The 19,970-nt window shown below is 43.4% G+C and overlaps 1 protein-coding gene across 1 annotated transcript in view; it reads right to left on the bottom strand.

Annotated features, from left to right (window-relative positions):
- Positions 1-5,119: 5,119 nt before the first annotated feature.
- LOC8036006 (lysosomal alpha-glucosidase) overlaps positions 5,120-19,970 on the bottom strand; it is a 71,860-nt gene continuing 57,009 nt past the window's right edge. The window contains exons 16-20 of the mRNA XM_040218201.2: positions 19,541-19,725; positions 16,255-16,343; positions 13,478-13,527; positions 9,591-9,737; positions 5,120-5,289 (exon numbers count right to left, since the gene is read on the bottom strand). Of these exons, the coding sequence (XP_040074135.1) occupies positions 5,227-5,289; positions 9,591-9,737; positions 13,478-13,527; positions 16,255-16,343; positions 19,541-19,725 (534 nt within the window). The 3' untranslated portion in view covers positions 5,120-5,226. The remainder of the gene's footprint in view (positions 5,290-9,590; positions 9,738-13,477; positions 13,528-16,254; positions 16,344-19,540; positions 19,726-19,970) is intronic.

Below are 19,970 nucleotides of genomic sequence, written 5' to 3'. Positions count from 1 at the left end.
TGGGCAGCCTAATTAATGCAACAAATGTTGAGAACTACTCTCTTTATTGTCAAAGCCGTAAAGTAATTACAAAGGATAAAACGCTCTGTTCACGACGATGTTCCAAAAGGAATTAACTTTTTATGCAAGTTAATGTTCGACATAGGTCACACAGGTCGTCATTGTCCCAGCTTAACCAGCAATGCTGTCAGTTTTCTGTTCATTAACCTTCGGGGTGCACTGCCCTTGGGAAAAAGCAGTTTTTTGGAGCAGTATCAACGGCTGCGCAAGTGCGAGAGGGTAGTGGATGTTCTTAATGTAATAGATGGCAAGGCACATCACGAGTGCTTTCTCCAGTGTGCAGGGATCACTCAGTGGAACAAGTTCTGGTTTTCCGCCGTAAATCACAATCTTCTCAGCTGCTCCGTATATGTGAGGGACAGACAAAGTGGGTTTCTCTGGCCTCTGTGCCTGCGGTGTGAACAGACAAAAAAGAAATTAACTCACCAAGCTTGGGGAATTCCTGCATATCGTTGGTGTGCTGAAGGTTTATCAATATTGGTCTGACAACATATGTGTATTCTGTCTCACGTTAAAAGTAATACAAGGGGACATTGTCTGGCTCTATGTGATAAATGTTTCGAACTCACTATTTTGCCAAATTAAGGGGTTCTGTACACATTGGTCTCAGTGTTGATTAAGATACCACGGAATATATTCGCCCCTTTATGCAGCATGCTTTTGGTTTAATTCGTCTTCTTTGAAAAGTGGAAAAATTAAATTGTAGTCCCATGAACTACGACAGGTGAACATAAAGTACACAGCGTCATTTCACTACTTTTAAAAATAGAACATTTAAAGCGTGCTCTTAAGTGTAGCTTTGTAAAACCCGGGAGGCATTCACTTGATCGAACGACGTTTTGGCGAATGAAAACAAAACCACGACGTTTCATCGTATGACGCTGGGAAGGGGGGGGGGGGGGGGGGGGGGGGGTTAGTGAATGAAAATAATAAATATAATATTAATAATAAATTTTTATTTCCATCGATGGTGATGGTGGGACCCGTGGAAAAAACCTGCGATATGCAGCTTGACTAATCCTCGGGTCCCTACAATGGTCAGCAGCAACAAAACGAAAACAAAAATAAAAAAATAAAAAATAAAAAAGATACACACAAAAAGTAACAATAGAAAGATACATAACTACGCACTTGCCTGCTTTTTGAAGCAAATAGACAAACACAAAAGGCAACAATTAAAATTTACAAAACTATGCACTCTTGCCTATTAATGGAGCAAAATAAAACAGAAAATTGAAATCAGGTACAAATCAGGAGCAAAAATACAAACGCAATTCTTTAGAAGTTTTAGAGTCAAAATCTACACCATCATTATAAAAATTATTTAGCAAGCGTGGCAGGGCAAATTTAAGCATTTGGAAACCATAGTTCGTTCGCTGAGTGACCATCTTCCACTTCTCCGCGCCGCGAGTGGGGTATGCTGGTGAATTTTCCTGTAAATCTGCAAGGATTTCTAAAAAACATGAGCCCCTTATTTTTTCCCTCCTGAAACTAGCACATAGCCTATAATCGTATAACTTGTAAATTGTAATTATCTAAAAAATTTTAAATATTTCAGAAGTGTGAGCATCATATTAGCGAATCGGTCTACTTACAATCATCGACAGCTCGGATTAGCTTATGTACCGCCTTGTCTGCCGCCATGAAGCGGCGCGGACGAGTGGTCAATAGATAATACGCGCTTAGTGATACACGCGAGACGAAACGTCTCTACAACGTGACGCCGTCTACGAACAGGAGTAAGCGGTTGCATCAACAACTCAATTTTTTTTTCAAGAATTCCTTTTGTATGTTGTTGCGAAGCGGCGTAAACGGGTTTTTCGCATGGGTTAACGTGCGTCTCAATGACACATGCGCGACGAAACGTCCCTACAGCGTGCCGCCACCTACAAATAGCCTATTCGCTAACCGTCATTTGCGAAAACGTCTATTCGCTCAATTGATTCCTATTCGCTAAAGTGTCATTCGCTAAAACGTCATTTGCTGATATGATATGGATCCCTGGTAAATAACAGCTTACGCAATCGAAGGAAACATAGCAAACAGAACCAACCGCCAACAGAAGGTTTCGCGCTCTAGTCAAACAAAAGGCTAAACCTGTGACATATGCGCGTATGTTCTTGCGGTTGGGAATGGCGATCGACACACTCTTCAAATATAGCCTTGCCAATCGCGTTTGGAAGGAGACCATCCGCCTACCGAAAATCCCCAGGCGCCCATGCGTTGAAGGTGTGTGCTGACAATACCCGCATTTCAACTGCGGGGCACTGGTAGTGAGGGAGGCGGATTCTACAAGGTAGCCAGAACACTCGCAGCCTTCTTCTTTGCACCGTCGTCTTACGATCTCAAATAAGTCTCTCTTCGTCAAAGCCGCCATGGCGACCTGAATAAACGCGAAGCATGAAGCTGTGATGCAGATTCAATTCTGCGTCGAGTATAACATCATTCTCACCAGCCAAGCGTCAAGCATACCTTGTGAAGATTTGGCGTCTTAGCGTAATCCAGATGAAACAGCAGCGACGAGTTCCGAAACAAAATAATCCGGCGCAGCCGCGCGCGGTCATAACGGCAATTCCTTCAAAACCGAAGCGTCGGCGGCGAAGGCAGTGAAGGCGCCAAGGAGTCTGGTCACTAGAGGTTACGTCTCTATAGTTTCGGAATTTGTTGAACTAGAAAGTTGGGTTCTGCCTCCTCTCTCGCTCGTGTGGTCCCCTAGCTCACTCCCCCTCTCCCTTTTCAAGTTCTCTTTTTGAGAGGAAAGAAAAATAAACAATCGCGCCAATCGTGTACAGGTTACCCGTTATTGTCCAACGTTACATCTTAGAGGTTACAACACAAGAGTCACAGCGTAACTTCTAAATATGGTTGTAGACAAAAAAAGAAATCGCCGTTTAAACTTCTAATGCAACGGAAAATGTATGAAACCTTTAAGAGCGACGCCTGTAACTTCCAAAATAAAAGTTTCATTCGTCTATAGGTAGCCATAGAGGGTACGCCGTTAAGAGTGTACAGGTCAGTCCCAGACACGAAGCTTTGAGGCTCTTTGGCGCGGGCCGCGGCGCCCGAACACACGTGTGCTTGGCTGCCCACGTCTGTTTTTTCGTCCTTCTTTCCTCAGGCGCTTAAAAGCCGATTTTGTAAGCTACGACACTAATTTACCACATCTAGGTGGTAAATCTAATTTGTAAAAATACAAAAAAAAACTTGTCGGACTCAAAAACAGAAAAAGACGAAACATCTATAAGCAGACATTTCCTTCTCAAAGCTAGCAAAAGTTTTTGTGGGTGATAGAGGAAAACAGAGAATGTTAGCAAGGTCAGAAGAACACGTCCTTTCCCTTCCGCATTCCCACCCTCACCCACAATGACACTTTTTTTATTGGAATACATAGGATTTTAAAAGTCTTCCTCCGTTACTTTTACTGAGGCAAGTGTTTTTTTTTTCTTTTTTGGCATTGTTAAATCTTATATTTACCACCAGCCAAACTTGGGTAAATTGGAGTGTTATAACTTACAAATCGGAATTTTTGCGATTTGTTTAACCGCAAGCTCAGTGTTAAATAATACTGCTGCATAACGTGTTTGACCGCTCGTGCTAGAACAGCGGGCGGACGGTGGGCAACGGACGACGGCACGGCATCCTGTTTAAGCCTCGAGCCCTTTGCTGACAAGCCACAAGCAACCAACACTTGTAGGTGGCGTTCGTAACTCTCCGGCGAAAAAAGATGGGAGCAGAGCTTCGATCTGGGGGTCGGCGTCCAAGGCTTTCCAAAGTCCACTCGTCCCGAACAGCGTTCACCCATATGTACCTTCTCCAATTTCCGGTCCGTTGGAAACTGCTGAAAAAGTACCTCCGGGTTGCGCAGGGGGTTGTTTGAGCAGCCCACAACGCTACATGTAGTACTTAGCATCTTTCGAGGAACAGCTGGGCAGTCTTGGCAGCACCGAGGTTCTCGCTAAAATGAGTAGGGGAGTCCTCACAAGCAAATAAACAAAAGGCTATACCGAAGCTACACGGGCTACAGATAAAAGCAACGGGTAAACACGCCAAACACAAGCCGGAGTAGTGGCGGAAGCGGCTCAAAGAAGCGCACTTTACACTGCTCGACCGCGCAACGGGTGCGCCCGTACGGACCGGAGAAAAAAAAGAACATTACCTGACGTCACGGCCCAGCGTTGCTTTGGCGATCGGCAACCCGCTGGCCGCCCGCTAAGGAGCAGCGGCTCGCGTCGGGTCGCAGTTTTATTATCGGAATTAGTTGGGAACGCGGCGTCCCCTTGACGTAATATTTTGGCTGGTGTCGTATTTTGTGTCACTACAACGATACCAGTAATTTATTTAATTTTGATTTTTGGCCGAAGTTGCCCTTTAAGATGCGGTATGTGACTTCTACGGTACTGGTAAATGCTTGTACACTATAGTGATACGGACACTGGTCGTACAAAGTGCTGCTATGGTGACTCATAATAATGCTAATTTTCATGACCGTACAAAAAATCAACCTTTCAGTTACCCAGACGGTGTAATTGCTGGGTTATTATCGAAGAAGTTCGCACTGGTATTCACACTAAGCCTGTTCCAGCTAACAAAATGAATAATTATGTCCTTCAGTTGCTGTAGGGTGAGTTAGTTGTTCAAAGTTAACAATTTAGCTCATTGTTGCTAAGAAACACACACACACACAAATATTGTTTGGTTTGTCCTCTAGGGTGTTTTGCTTTTGAAGGGACAGAACATATTTCTTCGTGTAATGATTTGCGAGAAGCAGCCGATCAGAATAATGTTTGCTAACACATGTGTGTCGTGTGAAGCTAAAAACACCTGGAATGTAAAAACTTTTTTTTTGTTGACTTAACTTATGAGAGGAGAAAGAGCCTAGATATTGGAGAGAAATAACCTGCAATGTTAATACATATCAATTTGGAGCAATACCAATGCATGTTGGTCACTTGTGACTAAGTCTGTTGCCTTCTGAGTTTCACTATGTATTCAAACGTCATAAACTATATCAAAGTTTTATTGGTATAATCATGTTTCAGTGTAAAAGTCATGTACCTCGTTGTTTTTAAACAGAGGCGATTTTATTGCCATTATCAGCTTATAACATTATACACTCTGTCATTCTTTTGCGACCTCGGAAAGCTTCGGAAGGATTCCCTGTATAATTTACGTCCATGTGACCGCAAAATCTTCATCCATTGGTTGATCAAGATCCAGAAGAGTAAGAACCTGCGAAAGAATCAAAGTTACGCAAATCAATATTGGGGAAGACACATCGTCTTTCCGACTTCGTAAGCCAATACCTATTTCTAGTGTCGACTGTTATTCTTTTTACTTACACTACAAAACGATACGGCTTATTTTTTAAAAGGACGCTCTAATTTCAAGGTAAAGTCCTAAGTCAACGACATCTGATAAACAACGAAGACATGTTTAAATATCTACTTCTCAGACAAAATCGAAGTCATTTACAATTTACAATTTTCTGTTACGCCGAATTAGAGCGTAGCTCTTGAAGAGGAGGAGGGGAGGGTACGGAGGGGAGGGTATGCCCCTCTTTCTTTCCCGCAAAATTTATCGGGGATATCTTTACGTTAAAGTTAGCGGAATACGTTTACCCTCGTGACGTCACAAGTGATGTCACGTAATATAGTTGTGACCCTCGTAACCCTCACGATAGTAGCCCCCGTGACGTCACACGTGATGTCACGTGGGACGTCATTATGTGAAACGCCCCGTAATGCAGGGCGCGCTTACGCCAAGGGCGAATGCGACAGCGATGCCGCTCAAGCCGGAAACGGGCACCTAAGAGGTGCGCTTTCAAAAATCGAAGACACCTCAACATTTCTGATGAGTTGTGAATGCGGATGCATGCATTTCGTTATTTCGCTCCCAGAGTTCGTCTGCGGTGTACTGGCGTGGACGGCCACGCTTCGCTGCTGCCGAGCTTGCGGCCGCCGACGATATGGATGCTTCAGGCGATGCCATGTTCTTAAGCGGGTTTCACATGCAGCAATTGTGTCCCTAGGGCAGCGCGATTTCTGCCGTCGCGACGCTCTGGCCAGCGGCAGCGGCTGGGCGGCACGGTTCCACTAGGTTAAAAATTATCCGCCGCAGCAGAGCGGCAGCTCAGCCGCGGGACGGGAAATCACGTGACAGAAGGAGAAATATTGCCTTAAGCCTGGTTCACATGCAGCGGTTTTGGCCCTAGAGCGGCGTGATTTCTGCCGCCGCGGCGCTCTGGCCAGCACCAGCGGTTGAGCGGCACGAGCGCCGCGACGGCAGAAATCGCGCCGCTTTAGGGCCAAAATCGCTGCATGTGAAACACGCTTTAGAGCTGGTGCATGGCACGACGTCGTTTTCGCCTTTTCACGTTCTTGAAGCAGACGACGAGCAGAGAAAGCACGCAAGCGACTGGATTCCGTTTTTTTTTTTTGTTTTGTTTTCAGCGGGTCGAGCTTCTTTGCTTCAGCAGTCGCGTTGGAACTGTTCAGGAGATTCTAGAGGAGAGCTGTCCACTTCCTCGGAATTCGTTTTCTCAACGAATTGCGCAGCTCTTTTTTTACTTTTCTCGCCTCAGTGCCAACTGGATCGAGCGCAAGAGACGCTAATCGGAAGTGGCTTGAGCAAGCGCTAGCGAGAAAAACAAAGAATGTCAATAACTGAGCGACATTGACCTGTTTTTTCCATCACAGATCGTTCCACCAAGTAAGCCAAAATGTATCGTGCCCAGTTCAATGAACCGTTAATCAGTCAAGTGTCGAAGCGTCAGGTTCTTTGGGACGCGCAGGTTCAAAGAATTTAGGAACAATGGGACCGAAGGGCAAGAGCTGACTCAGGAAAGTAACCGACAAGACCGGTATGAAACCACTGCACTACTACTCAGGTCCAGGAGGTTCCGGTCGGCCCATATCAGTTAAAGCCTCTCCAACTGAGGAAGGCGCTGCCCGCGACGCTGCCGAAGATGATTCGAGATTTCACCCTCCGCAAAAACCAAGTTTGAAAAACAAAACAAGTTAGATTAAGGTTTATTTAGTATTTTAGACGCTTTTGTTTTGTTTTATTAAGGTGAAATTAAAGCAAAAACTTAAAACTAAGGCATCAAAATTATTGTTAGAAGCCACTGTAACAGACTGCGCGCATGTTCTTGCTGCAAGCAACATTGGCCATCGCAACGGCAGACAACGCTCATGTGAAATGAAACCTCGCGCTCCGTGCCGCCTCGCCGCTAGCGGCAGCGATTTCAACCGCGGAATTGCTGCATATGAAACCCGCTTTAGGCGCCGAGTGGAGCAGAATCGGTCGCATACCCGGCGCCGCGTGTCACGAGAGTGGCGGCCGAGCGCGGGCCACGAGGCACCGCTGACTCGGAGAAAATGGGAATGTATCTATCAATCCGCAGCTACAGACTACAGGCTTCGCGCCATTAAACAGGGTAATTATAGGTACCGTTGGGCGCGGATTCAAAAATTGAGAACGCCGGTTCGTTGCATGGAACAGTTACTGCTTTCACATTATTAAAAACATACGCGCCAACATATAAACTGTAATTCCTGTACGTTTTACAATCTGTCATCAAGACAAGTACAGCAGACGATTGTTGAATACAATTCAAACACAGTGTATCGAAAACTTTGTACGTTTTACTCCTGGTTTCAGTTTGCCACCGCCTCCAAGGAACATACTCAGTTGTAAATTTTAACTCATGTTGTTATATTGCACTGCTCCCACACGTGTCCCCCTCCAAAAAAAGAGAGAAAAAAAAAACATCAAGAAAAGGGGGGGGGGGGGGGGGTACCTTGATAAAAATTACAAACGAGTGCGAATGATAGTGCGTACTGTTAACCGCACTAATAGCTTTTCCAGAAGTATGCGTTCGGCTACCTAATTTGTAATATTCTGGGCGCATAAAGTGCCTCCCCAACCTAAAAGAAGGCATTGCAGGTCTTCACGCCTTGAAAATTTTTGCATACCTTCCATTATGCTTTCAAATTATCAAACGAAATCCCTAAGATTTTGTCATGAAATTCATTTGGGGCGCTGAAACTGTGAAACACCTTTTCGTTCCGTCACTCCACAAAACCTATCAGGTAACAGAATACGACAGCCACTAATCGTGACGTCACGCCCATTGCGGTTTCCCTTCTTACTAATGTCGAGCCGCTCTCAGAAGCCCCGTCCCTACAAATGCCGGACTGACGCAATAGGAACCGATACATACATTGCGAAGAAAGCGGAAGAATGAGCGTTTTAAGAACCCTGCATCCTGATCCGGTTACGTTACAGCTCGTTTATCGATTGAGTCACATTACGAAATATTCTATAGGAATTGCATATACTTTAATCTTCAAATCACATCTTAAGGTGTAGTGGGGGTATCCATGAGAAAGTCCTAAAACCCGCCAAGGTTTTCTTGTTTTTTTTATGTGGAATTAGCAACCTCTATATTTGGTTGGAAAGGTCCTTTAATACAAACAAAGTATCTAACGTTACGTCCGATGTAACCCAAGTTACGTCCAAATCTCCGGCTTCCCTAGGTTCCCGGGGGGGAGAGAGGAGGGCGGGGGGGAGGGTTAGGTATACACGTTTCAGTGCTCCGTCCGGACGTAACCCTAGCCACAGCGTGATACAAAACCTGCAGCCGGTATCCACGGGCGGGTTCGCTATTTATTCTTGTTTATTTGTTTGTAATGTTTAAGTATTTGTCTTGTTTTCGTTCGTTATGGGGGATGAGGGGCATTGTGTGCTCGTTTAAATTCTCCACCACCATGTTTTGCTCACGAAGCTGCAAGATTCAGTTGCATTCGTTTTTCAATCACGGATACCTACCAAAAATGTAATCCAATAAACACACGATGTTATCCAGTTGTTCATACTTCAAAAATCAAAATATACTGGAACTGGATGCCCCGTTTACACTATCATAGAAGCCGTAAATTTCTTTATAGGCAACTCTACTGAAATTTATTTGTGATAATTTCCGAACGCACAACCCATTGTTAGTCTACACGATGGAATGCTCTATGAGAAGGTGGTGCACTTGCACAGCGTGCAAGTGCATACTTAGACATTACAAATATGCCTTAATTTCCCAAACTTGTACTGAATGCTGCCGTCTATAGCAACTATCGATTTGCTCTTTAAGCGTTATGTGATGCAGTTCCACGTCCTTGCAAAGGTAAACAAACATCAGTATGGTAACTAAAATCAACATAGAGGACATTGATTGATCTGGTTAAAGTGCACTTTCCTTGAAGTAAATATCAATCATCCTCTAAACATTGTGTGCTTCCCTAGTTTAAATTTTGATATTGGTAAACCGGTAATGTTGCTCATCATAAAAGAGTTTAAAAGGCGATTCACAACAACATAAAGCCACCGTATCTTGTGGAAAGTAAAATAAATTTCAACCGTTAAGCAAGCAATCAGGGTCGTTTGTATAAGACACACGTTTCCTGTACGTAATCAATGCAATCAACGTTACGTGTAGCACATTTTAAACTGTGTATTGTTCAATGAAAGTTAAATACCTCAGTTGTTTCATTGTAGTCGAACTTCACGCTTCTGCCTTCAAGAGAAACAGTTGTTGGCCCAGTAGAAACACCGAAGACCCTCACTCTTCCCAGAGTCACATTATCCGCATATCCTCGTTTCGTCCGGCTGATAATAAGAAGGTCCTGAAAAATAAGTATCATGCATTCTTAAAGTAATTTTTCAGATAACATCCATGTAATTTACAATAAATGTAAATAAAAATAGAAAATGTACTACGTAAGCATACAAATTATATCACTGTAGAAACTCGAAAATGAAATAACACAAATGGAGAAATTCGGCGTTGGGGTACTGTCTCAGCACAGGTCAGGTGGTCACCTCCAAGGTGCTAACGTTAAGGTATATTTTTAGTGAAGTTTTTATTTCTGAAGTGCATGTATTGTGGCAGGGATTTCAATGATCTGAAATTTGGTTTTCTCAATCTCTTGACTGGAGCATGCGCTACCGATGTCTTTTGAATACGTCTCGGCACGGCGTTGAAATTTCCAGGGATTGCTTTCTGATGTAAACGACACCCAAGCAAAAAAAATTAATTCTTCGAGATAATAGCTCAAAATAACCCATCTGGTTAGACGTTTAGCCCCTCATCTGCCGCATCAAGTGTTCTCGCTCATTTAGCAGCAGCATTTCCAAATGTATTATTGAACATAATAAGCAAAAACATTGACAAGGACCGTCTTTGCTTTCTTGCTGTCCTCGCATTTTATATTCAAAATGCTTAACCAATTAGCTTACTTAATATTGATTATATCCATATGTCTTCGCACAATATATGTGGTGTATGCATTACATAACTATGTCAGCTGTGCAAGATCGGACATTTAAAGTGCACGTTGCAATCTTCCATTTAATAATTATAAATGTTAATTAACCCGGGCAAACAAATTTGTTCCATTAATTAGCAATATGGCCACCAGTCAACAATTTCACAAATCTTGCCCTCTGGTGAAAAAAGATATACAAGGTGTTTCCTTTTAATTCGAAACTATTTTAAACAAAACTGTGCTCAGAGTTACAGGATTACCGTCTTCACCATGTAGTTATTAGGATCGGCGGACTTTAGATGAGTGGACAATCGTTATGCTAAGCTGACTAATTAACTAAAATGTGTTAATTAACATTTAAATTATAAGTTTTATTGGTCATGTAGGAATTGCAGTATTGATGGCAATTACTATTTGCGTCCAGACCACACATTCTTATTTGAAACGAAGTAATGATTTTTCAGCGTAAATATTAAGTATAAATTTTTTCCCTCCGGATTTAAAAATTGCACGCGCAAAAAAAAAAACTTCGCAAGTTTTGCGCACGTTGGCTGCGTTAGGTGCAAAATCCATGACTTCGACTCGATTCACTACGTCGGAGGCTTTAATACCGTGTTTTTAAAACGCGTCGTAATGCAGTTCGCGCCCTCAGTATCATGGTTTTGGGTGTTTAAAAGAGTTAAGCAAGATAGCACACGAGACTAAGGTCTAAATTGGCCCGTGTTTAACAATCCTTGAACTCGCGGTTTTTCCTCAAAGGCGTTAGTTAGTGTCGAAGTACATTTATTTGGTCCTAACTAGCCAGAGGAACGCGAAGTTGGACTGCTTTGTGGTCTCTTACGATTATTGTTAAAAAGAAGAACATCAGCAAACGAAGTCACATGACAAGCGAACAACAAGCGACGAAGTATAATTTTTGCTTTTGATCCGGGATATAGCCTCAAAGATTCCAGAAAGTAATCGAACCGGACAGTTGCGCCTCTCTGACACCCTTTTGGCGATTTAGGCTATAATGAAGCAAGTTCACAAAAAAAAAATAGGAAGGGAAACCTAGTTCTGGCATTTGCTTTGGAACTGAAAAACAAAGACGTCAGTTGCCAGCAAGCTTACCAGGCATTGAAGCCTATTGTACTCTACAATATATTTGGTAGATTAGGGTTAAAATTCCAAACTCTGTAGAAAGAATATCAGTTTTGGCTACACTGTTTTGGGGGCTTTCGGGTCCCTGAACCCACACAAGGCCAAAGTTTCATCCCGTTGAACTGCCTTGCTTGGCTAAGTATGATTGTACAGATTTGAGTTACACTCTGAATATATGTGTAGTGGTAACCATAACATTTGAAGAAGTAACAATAGAGAGGGAGCATACCATTTAAGGCAAACTGCAAAACTATAGCCTCCGCGGTTCGGAAGGGTAAAATAAGTTCGTCGTTTCCTTCTCGCCTGTGCAACTCTATGTTTGAGCGAAGTCGTCGGACAGTTTGAGTACCTCGTACAGTTTTCACTAAAATATTAACCCAAAGGAGCAATTGACGAGCCGGCGAGGGGGTGACACCTAATGCTGTAGTCACGCCAACACAACGGGGCTAAAACTGCCTGGCGTGTGCTATCCTTGTAACATCTGGGAAGTCAACAAACAGAAACCAAGCTCGCTTTCACAATTCCACTGCTCTGCCTCAGGCTTCCGCCGGCCACTCATGACTGTGCACATGTTGCTTGCTCGTTGACAGGAGCGATATCGTCTCTTTTATTCATCGCTTTACCGTCATCAGACGTATTTTAAGACTATTAAGTTTCAGTGACCATCGATAACATTGGCGATGTAGAAGAAAAAAATTCTTGGGATACGATAGTTGTCCGCGGAAGCGCCACCGAGATTGACAAGCAGTAACGACCTGTGAACTCTGAATTTTTTGTGTGTCCGCGACAACGTAGCACCAAGTCTGGCAATTTATTCGCTACCGCCATCGATCTGTTGGGCTTACGTTGTTTTAGTGCCGACAGTACCGTTCAGTGTAGTTCATTTCAGTTTACGTACGAATGCCACCAACGCTACGAGTGAATTTAAGCTCCCCAGAAAGAGCTAGATCACGGCATTTTTTTACTGTGTTTCTAGGCGCGTGTTGTATCTAGCTAAAATCTTTAGATAAGAGCTTGCTACAAGTAGCGACATTCTTTGAAGCGCCGACAGCGTGACTGTGCGGGTTTTAGGAAGCGAATGGCGGCGCACAGCAGAGGTTTGAACTAAATGCCGCTATTTGTTTTAGCGGAATGTGCTTTGTCATTTGTATTGGTAGTGTTGTCGTTACTTGTAAAATAAGTATCAAAAAACTTTATCTCTAGCCAATCCAATCAAGCGTGAATAATGAATCGAGACATCTCGTTATAGTCTGTGCGTTTGTATCTCATGCAAATAGCTTTTGGCCCCGCTTAGAGTTAAGCTGAAACGCAGCATACAAACAGTTTCATCACGAAGTTCGCACTCTCTATTTGCTCATACACGTCGTCGCCATACGCCAATTGAAGACCGCAGGTTGAGCTCCGCACACGCGCAGTGCTGCACACGCAACGCTAACGCGAATGTACAGCGCTTGCGTTCGGTCGTATATCGAACACTAAAACTGACCAAAATAAACCGCCTCAATCTAAGGAAAAGTATCAAATCAAGGATGTATATTCTGGATTTATGTGTATATACATGTACATATATACATGGACATATACATGTACATGTATATTTTTTTCCTTTTTAATGAGGCTCTCTCCTAAGCCTACAACTTTCGTAGCAGAGGAATGTGATATGAGGGATACAGGTATTCGTCATCTTAATTTGTTTAGTGTGGAAAATAATTATCAATGTAAAGTATGGTAATTTCTTAACTTCGGGCATAGCTGCGAAGTTCACCAATGTTTGGAAGAAACAATTGTAATAGATGCGAAGTATATGGAATGTATCTCAACTTTTCTTATTGTGAATATGACCTGATCAAAGCAGCTCTGTGGGCTCAGATATATCACACAAAAAACTGAGACGTGTTTCAGAAAGAATGAAAAACGAATGATTTCAAAATCCAAATTGACACAAAGTACAGACTTACCTTTACTAGTAAGAACTCATAAATGTTGTATTTATCGTCTTCTATGGTATCTGAAATGGCATAAAACAGTTATGAGTCATCTTAGCCTGTACTGATCTTAGCAAATATCCTATAAATACGCCTTTATAGCATGGACAACAGCTACAATGAGGCATGCTTTCAAGAATCGTTCCAAAGTGGTTAGGTGACTCTGCACATTCAAGTTAGAAGAAAATATTATCTTCTGGTTCAAACAGAAAAGACTAACCTACACTACATAAAGACTTTGCCAAAAGTAGCAAGCAGTAGGAGTAATAAGCGTTCGTTTCGCGATACTGGAAACCCGTCAGCATTAAAAACAGTGTTGTCTGTTTATATCGTTACTTTCCAACCCTGTACTCGGCATTAACCTGCACGAACTAAAGTATTTTTGTTATAGAACTGTTTGTTTATAACACGTATTAAAGATGGCGGTTTACACATGGCTGAAAAGATGTCACGTCTCATTATTGGTCATTCTTAAAAATTGTTTATATCAGTCATTATTTGAGAGCGCAAGCAGAGAAAAAGTAAGTAATATTTTTGGAATAAATTTAGGTCACGACAATTGAGAATAATTTCGTTCCATTTTAAGCATTCATTTTTATATGCTGGGAAGGCGTAGGGTCACTATTTACGGGTTGAATTGTGTTTCTGCTTACTCGAGTCCCGCACTCGTATTTGTACAAGAATGTTGGAATATGATCGTCGCAGGAGTAAGAAACAATAATAGGACGTAAACGTGAAAACCCGCAATGAATTTTTCCCATGTAATCAATAATTTTGGTAACTTATTTACATATCAAATATTTTGATTTATCGCACTGCGACAAATAAAGATGACGCAGTTACAAAACACACTAAAATAATTGTTTTGAACTGCAAGAACCAAATTAAAGCATGGCGTAGGAGAATGCTTGCACGACCAAAAACAGTAGCGATAAGTACACTTCGAACCTATTTATTTAGTTTGATTACACAGGGTGTCTGCTTATAATTCGAAGAGATTAAGAAATAGAATATGAGATTTCGACGTGTGCCGTTTTTATCATGCATTTATCAGGCTTGGCGGATGTTAGATAAGGGAATTGCCGTCATGGTTAAAAGGCTAATTGACTAAATACCGTATTTTACTTTTTTAAAATTTAGTTTCAGGAATCTTCACGTAAAATTAGTACTGACAGCATTTACTATTAGAACTCAAACCCATTCAAAGAATTAGCAAAAATGCCATGGTTTTCCTGATATCAATTATTCAGTTTTGGCTTTTTTTTATCCCAACTTAAAAATTGCGCCTAGCCCAGCTTACAATAACGCTTAGAATAGTGGCGTAGTCCTTTCAGCCACCTTATCGCTATCTCGGCAGCCTGTCCTTGATTGGTACACAGACGGCACAAGTGATGTTATGACTGGAACGATTACGTCACTCTTCTGATCGTCATTGTGGGCATGACTTGCGACGCCCTTTTTTTACCGCAATTTGAAGTCAGGCTAACACACATGAATATTTATGAATTAACATCTTAAAAACCATTACATCTCTACACATTATTACAATCTTCTGGGCTCGAACAGTAATTGCTGTCAATACTGCTATTGCTACATGCCCCCTAAGACCTAATCAGTCAAATTACTATAGCTATTATTTTTTATTGATTGTTCGCCGAGCCTTATGAATGCTTGGTAAAGACGGCAGTCGTCTAACTTTCGGATACGCTGTTTTATTTTCAATTTGTTTAGATTCAAAATTAAACATTCTGTATATTCTCCCATGTGCTGGCCTTGTTGTAGCCCATTCCTTTCAGATGCAAACTAAAACCTTAAAAAAGTCAGTTTATACTATATGTTACTCAAAGAGGTGGCAAGTTAATGATTCAACAAGTTCCTTGGAAGTTTTGGTATCTAAATAACTGATTCCCAGTATACCATGCTAACAATAGTGAGTTCATCTCGCTGAAGCTTAAGGCTGCATTGTGAATTCCGAAGCAAAGCCGAAGGATTCCGAAGTAAATTTAGTCCAACTAAAAAAAACTTTCGGCCTTTGCACTCTGGTGAGGGAGGAGGAGCAGCGAAGTAGTAGCTTCTGTTCTCGGCGGTGGCGTTTCAGGCGAGGGAATCTGAAGCGCTGGATGCAGTGGAACTTTTGTCAATAGTGGCTTCCCGGCGGCTGCGGAACCATGCGCTGCTGCGCACATCGCCGCTCCTTCCGCTCTTCTTTCTCCGAGTAGGGTGCCTACATGTCTGTCTTGCTCAGGGTGAAGACATCCATTGTTACCCTGAATGTGCCAGCGCGTGACGCTCCGGCGCACTGGATACGTGACTTGAGCGGTAAAATGGCGTCTTTACATTAGCCAAAACTAGGCGCTCGAGCTGCGTGACACCGGATTGCGCGAACTTTAAATTGCATAAAAAAACGATTGGGACAAAAAAAAATGGCTCAGATGTCACCACTCAAGCAAAAGCGCGCGTGTGTATTAAGGCACTCTACATCCCGAAGAAAGGGTGCCGTCATCTATGAGCGACGGTGGCAACCAGTTGTCTTTTTGCCACCGTGGTTCATAGATGGCGCTAGCTGTCCGGATTTCAATGTCATCATTACTTTGCTCGCGGACACAATCCTGGGGGACCTCGCCCTCAACAGCTCCGCTGTAAAAACATATGATTAATATTTGCCTTATCGAGAGATGCGACAAAAATACAATCGCAAGAATAAACAAGCAAAACAACAACCGGCAAACATTTGCTGTTGCAATACGTACTGATTGAATCTCCATCGTCCCAGAACAGGTGTCCTCGTGCAGTGCCCTTGCGGTCAGGTGCAACCAGCAAAACAAAAGGGTTCTGTCGACTGACATAAGAAAAATAGAAGCAAAACTTGTTAATTGAAATGTGGGGTTTCACTAAGACGCTACGTTGGTGTGATTGCCAAGGTACAGGTAAAGTCTATTCCGTTAAGGCAAGTTCACATATTCTCCTTTGAGTCTAATCGACAGGGTTATGTAACAATACTCATTATGTTACGCTTTAAGGGGAATTCACACGGAGAGCATTCTTCGTTTGTTTTCTGAAATGCGCATTATGTGGTACTAACGTTTCTCCTTTGAGCGAAGCTGAGTGGGCGTAGATATTTCAGTAGAATGGGGGAGCTTTTGCTCGTGCATAGCCTCCTATATACTGAACACATCTGAGCGATTTCTGGTTTCCCCATGCTCTGGCGCTGTTGCACTTGCTACACATAATCGCCGCCAAGGATGTCACAATAAATACAATGCTTGTTCGCTGGCCCGCAGCACACCGCTACTCTTGCAGCGCCCGTGATTCCAACACTTTCCGAACGCATATTTGATAGCGGGTAAGCAGCAACAAATGTAGCTTCGAAAAGGTAATATATATGTTTGTGTGTACGAGGAGGTAACCTTAAATAAAGAATGTCAAAACAGCGAACACTTACAACTTTGAAATGCCTAGGCCAAGAAACAGGCGAAGACAGTAATGTAAAGAGGAGTTGCAACGGCAAGGGTCCTCCGGGGTTACAACCACAACAAAAATTCCTAAGCACTGTGGAAGGTGTTAGCTGTACCTCAGCTCACGATTGTGATGACGTACAGTGCCTGTCTTCAGGCGCTCGTCACAACCTCGAGGTGCGCGTTAGGTGTCTGGTCGGGTCAGCCAGTCAAGAAGCACCGAAAGAGTCCGTGGACTCTTTCGGTGCTGCTGGACGACATGGGCAAATCCAGTTTCGAAAATAGCGAGAATCACACCAAGTTGGGCTTTGGGTGAAACCTCAGCAAAATGCTGAGGCTTAACTCAAACAAAAATTAAGGAAAGCTTTTCAAGACCGGTATTTCTAATGTACGCCGCAAAAAGGTGCCAACTGCTCGCCTTTAAGTAGCGGGAGATAGAATTTGGTGCGCAGTCTTTTATCAAAAAAGCTACTGTCACGTGTGAGATCTCTGGTGTTGTTGTTTGGGGTCTTGTAAAATGACAGCACCGAGTCCTTCTTTCGAAAGTTTGCCTAAAACGCCGAAAAATCTGTGGTAAAACGAAAAACTAACTAATTAACTAGGTTCGACCAGCAGCTACAGCGCCATGCCAAAAACAGGACGAAGAATGCAGAAACGCACAAGAGAGGCTTCATCACGTCATTCACGTCATTAATGTCGTTCACGTTTTCTGTCTTGTACGGAAAAGAAGGGCACACTTGTTGTGATAGCTGGCAACCGTCAATTGGGCAGGCATTTTCAGTATACAGGAGACTACCACTCGGGCTGCACACAACGATCCCCACCTTGGCATGAATCTCTTCACAATTGGACTTAGCTTGTTCGCCTGTTTGGCAACTTTACAGATTTTGCTCAGCGGGATACCGGCGGTGTCATTGCGATCGCCTGATTGCGGCGGCTTGCGCTCGTGTGCATGTCGTTCGAGGCACCGATGCCTTCCTCAAGGTGCCCCTTATATATATACATATTTTTTTGGATTCCACGTTCTTTGTGTTGCATCCACCCATTTAAGAAACATTTTTTTTAGCAGGAAGCAGTTCCTCGTTTTCAGCATTTAACAGCGTGGTTGCCATAATCGTGTATCACGGTTTTATATGCGGATTCATTTTTATACTCTCGTCAGCGCGCACCGAGCCCTGTTGTCGAGGGTGCGACCGCTAATGCGTCTAGTAACATTGAAATCCTACTACGGTCCCCGCCGCGTGTGTAAAGCTGAGGTCGGGGAGGGTGTTCCGCTGATTCCACCGACAACTGACGTCCCGCTCACTCCCTCCTCAAAAAAACATCACCCGTGTTAATACCACTTTATGAGCAAAAATCTTGGGACCGCTATGACCCGTACGATAATCATACCTCTCCTTTTAACGCTGTAAGCAGTACAGAGAGCTGCAATTTTCGAACTAGTTTTACGAGCCCGTGCAGCGCAAGCATACCTAATGGAAACATAGCAAGTGCGCAGGCGAGTTGGTGGTAGTTCCTCTTGATGTTTAAAACCCTGAACTCTATGAAGGGAAAAAAAAAAGTTTAAAGTGAATGAATAAGGCACAGGAAAAGACCTCTCAATTGAGACGTCCTCTCCTGAGCGGTTTGGCGTAGAACTGCGTCTTTCCCGGCACTTAGAACGGGTGCGAAATTGGGATATGAATCTACCGAGAACGTGGTCACAGAATGTAAAAAAAAACTTGGTCACCGCAGTGACGTCACGCACGTCAAAAGAAATTTGGTCGGGGGTACAAAGTTTGGAAGTTGATGTCATAAAAACTTTTCAGAGACGTGACGTCACGCATGTCAAAATAATTTGCTAGAGGGTACAAAGCTAAGAACGTCGATGTCACAAAAACTTGGTCACGCAATGTCACAAAATCTTGGTCACAGAAAAGACGGGCACGCACGTAACACTTGAAGTTATTTTGAATACGGAACAAAGTAAACAAAGAAAATGGGAGCTCTCATGCTTTACCATGCACTCCTTGCACCACGGTACACTAATGACTCAGTGAACATGCTGTCGCGTCCGTTACGGAAACGCCGCCGGCTCTTTTCAATCCTGTGTGCTCTTTCCCGAAAACAACTTCGTGTCGTGTCTCTTAAACGGCCCAACAGCGAGCCTAGGTTTCCTCCGTCTAATTACTTCGCACGTAATTCCGCATATGCGACTCGGAATGATATACGCGGGGCGATGTAAAATTGCTTCTACGTGACTCTGAGTCACAAGGATTCACTTCTTGCGCACCCGCCATCGTCATAAGGAACGGGTAAGTGGACCTATCTCCAGCCGCCACGAACCACATATGAGAGAAGTGTACAGGGCACGGCCTCTCTTATCTTGTCCCCGTCTTATTTCTTGCGCCACCCAGACGTAGTTCTAAGGAATATTGTACAGCTCAGTACACCGATGCACAGACCAATTTTTCTTCGACTTTAAAATTTGCTAATATATCCCTAACAACAGTTCCGTGTTTTAAACATCAAGGTAAGCTTGCTCCTTTGTCTCATTAGTAGTGCGGAAGGAGGTGGCCGCCATGATTTCTAGACATCTCACCTTTCGGTTGTTGTAAGAGCCGGCTTATGACCGGGAACGATGGATCCACCTCGGATCAGGGTGTTCACAACGTTGAAGGGCGCAGGGAATGCCTGATAACGCCCGGACGTCGCTGAGTAGGCAGTCCCTCGGTCCACGTCATACCACACGCCGGCCGGGATGTAGACGTTGACCTCAGTCTGGTTCTGCGGTTGAGAAGGACGACGATTCCGTCACGTCGCGAACGGAAAACACCGAGAATAAGGCTGCTCACAAACAAAATCTGGAGCCTCGACATCCCCACGATGCACTTGGGAGAACCAATTGCTGCAAACTACGGAAACAGGTCGACCAGTCACGACTTTTAAGATTTGTTCAGACCTAAACAAACTGTGTGCGCTGTAGCATTGAGCCCCGGGAAACGCCACACTCGGTGCAACACTCTAAAAAA

Source organism: Ixodes scapularis, unplaced genomic scaffold (assembly GCF_016920785.2).
Source record: "Ixodes scapularis isolate PalLabHiFi unplaced genomic scaffold, ASM1692078v2 PGA_scaffold7__128_contigs__length_106722199, whole genome shotgun sequence".
Taxonomy (NCBI): Eukaryota; Metazoa; Arthropoda; class Arachnida; order Ixodida; family Ixodidae; genus Ixodes; species Ixodes scapularis.
Note: the sequence above shows the minus strand (reverse complement) of the source record. Positions and strands in the feature narration are given on the sequence as shown.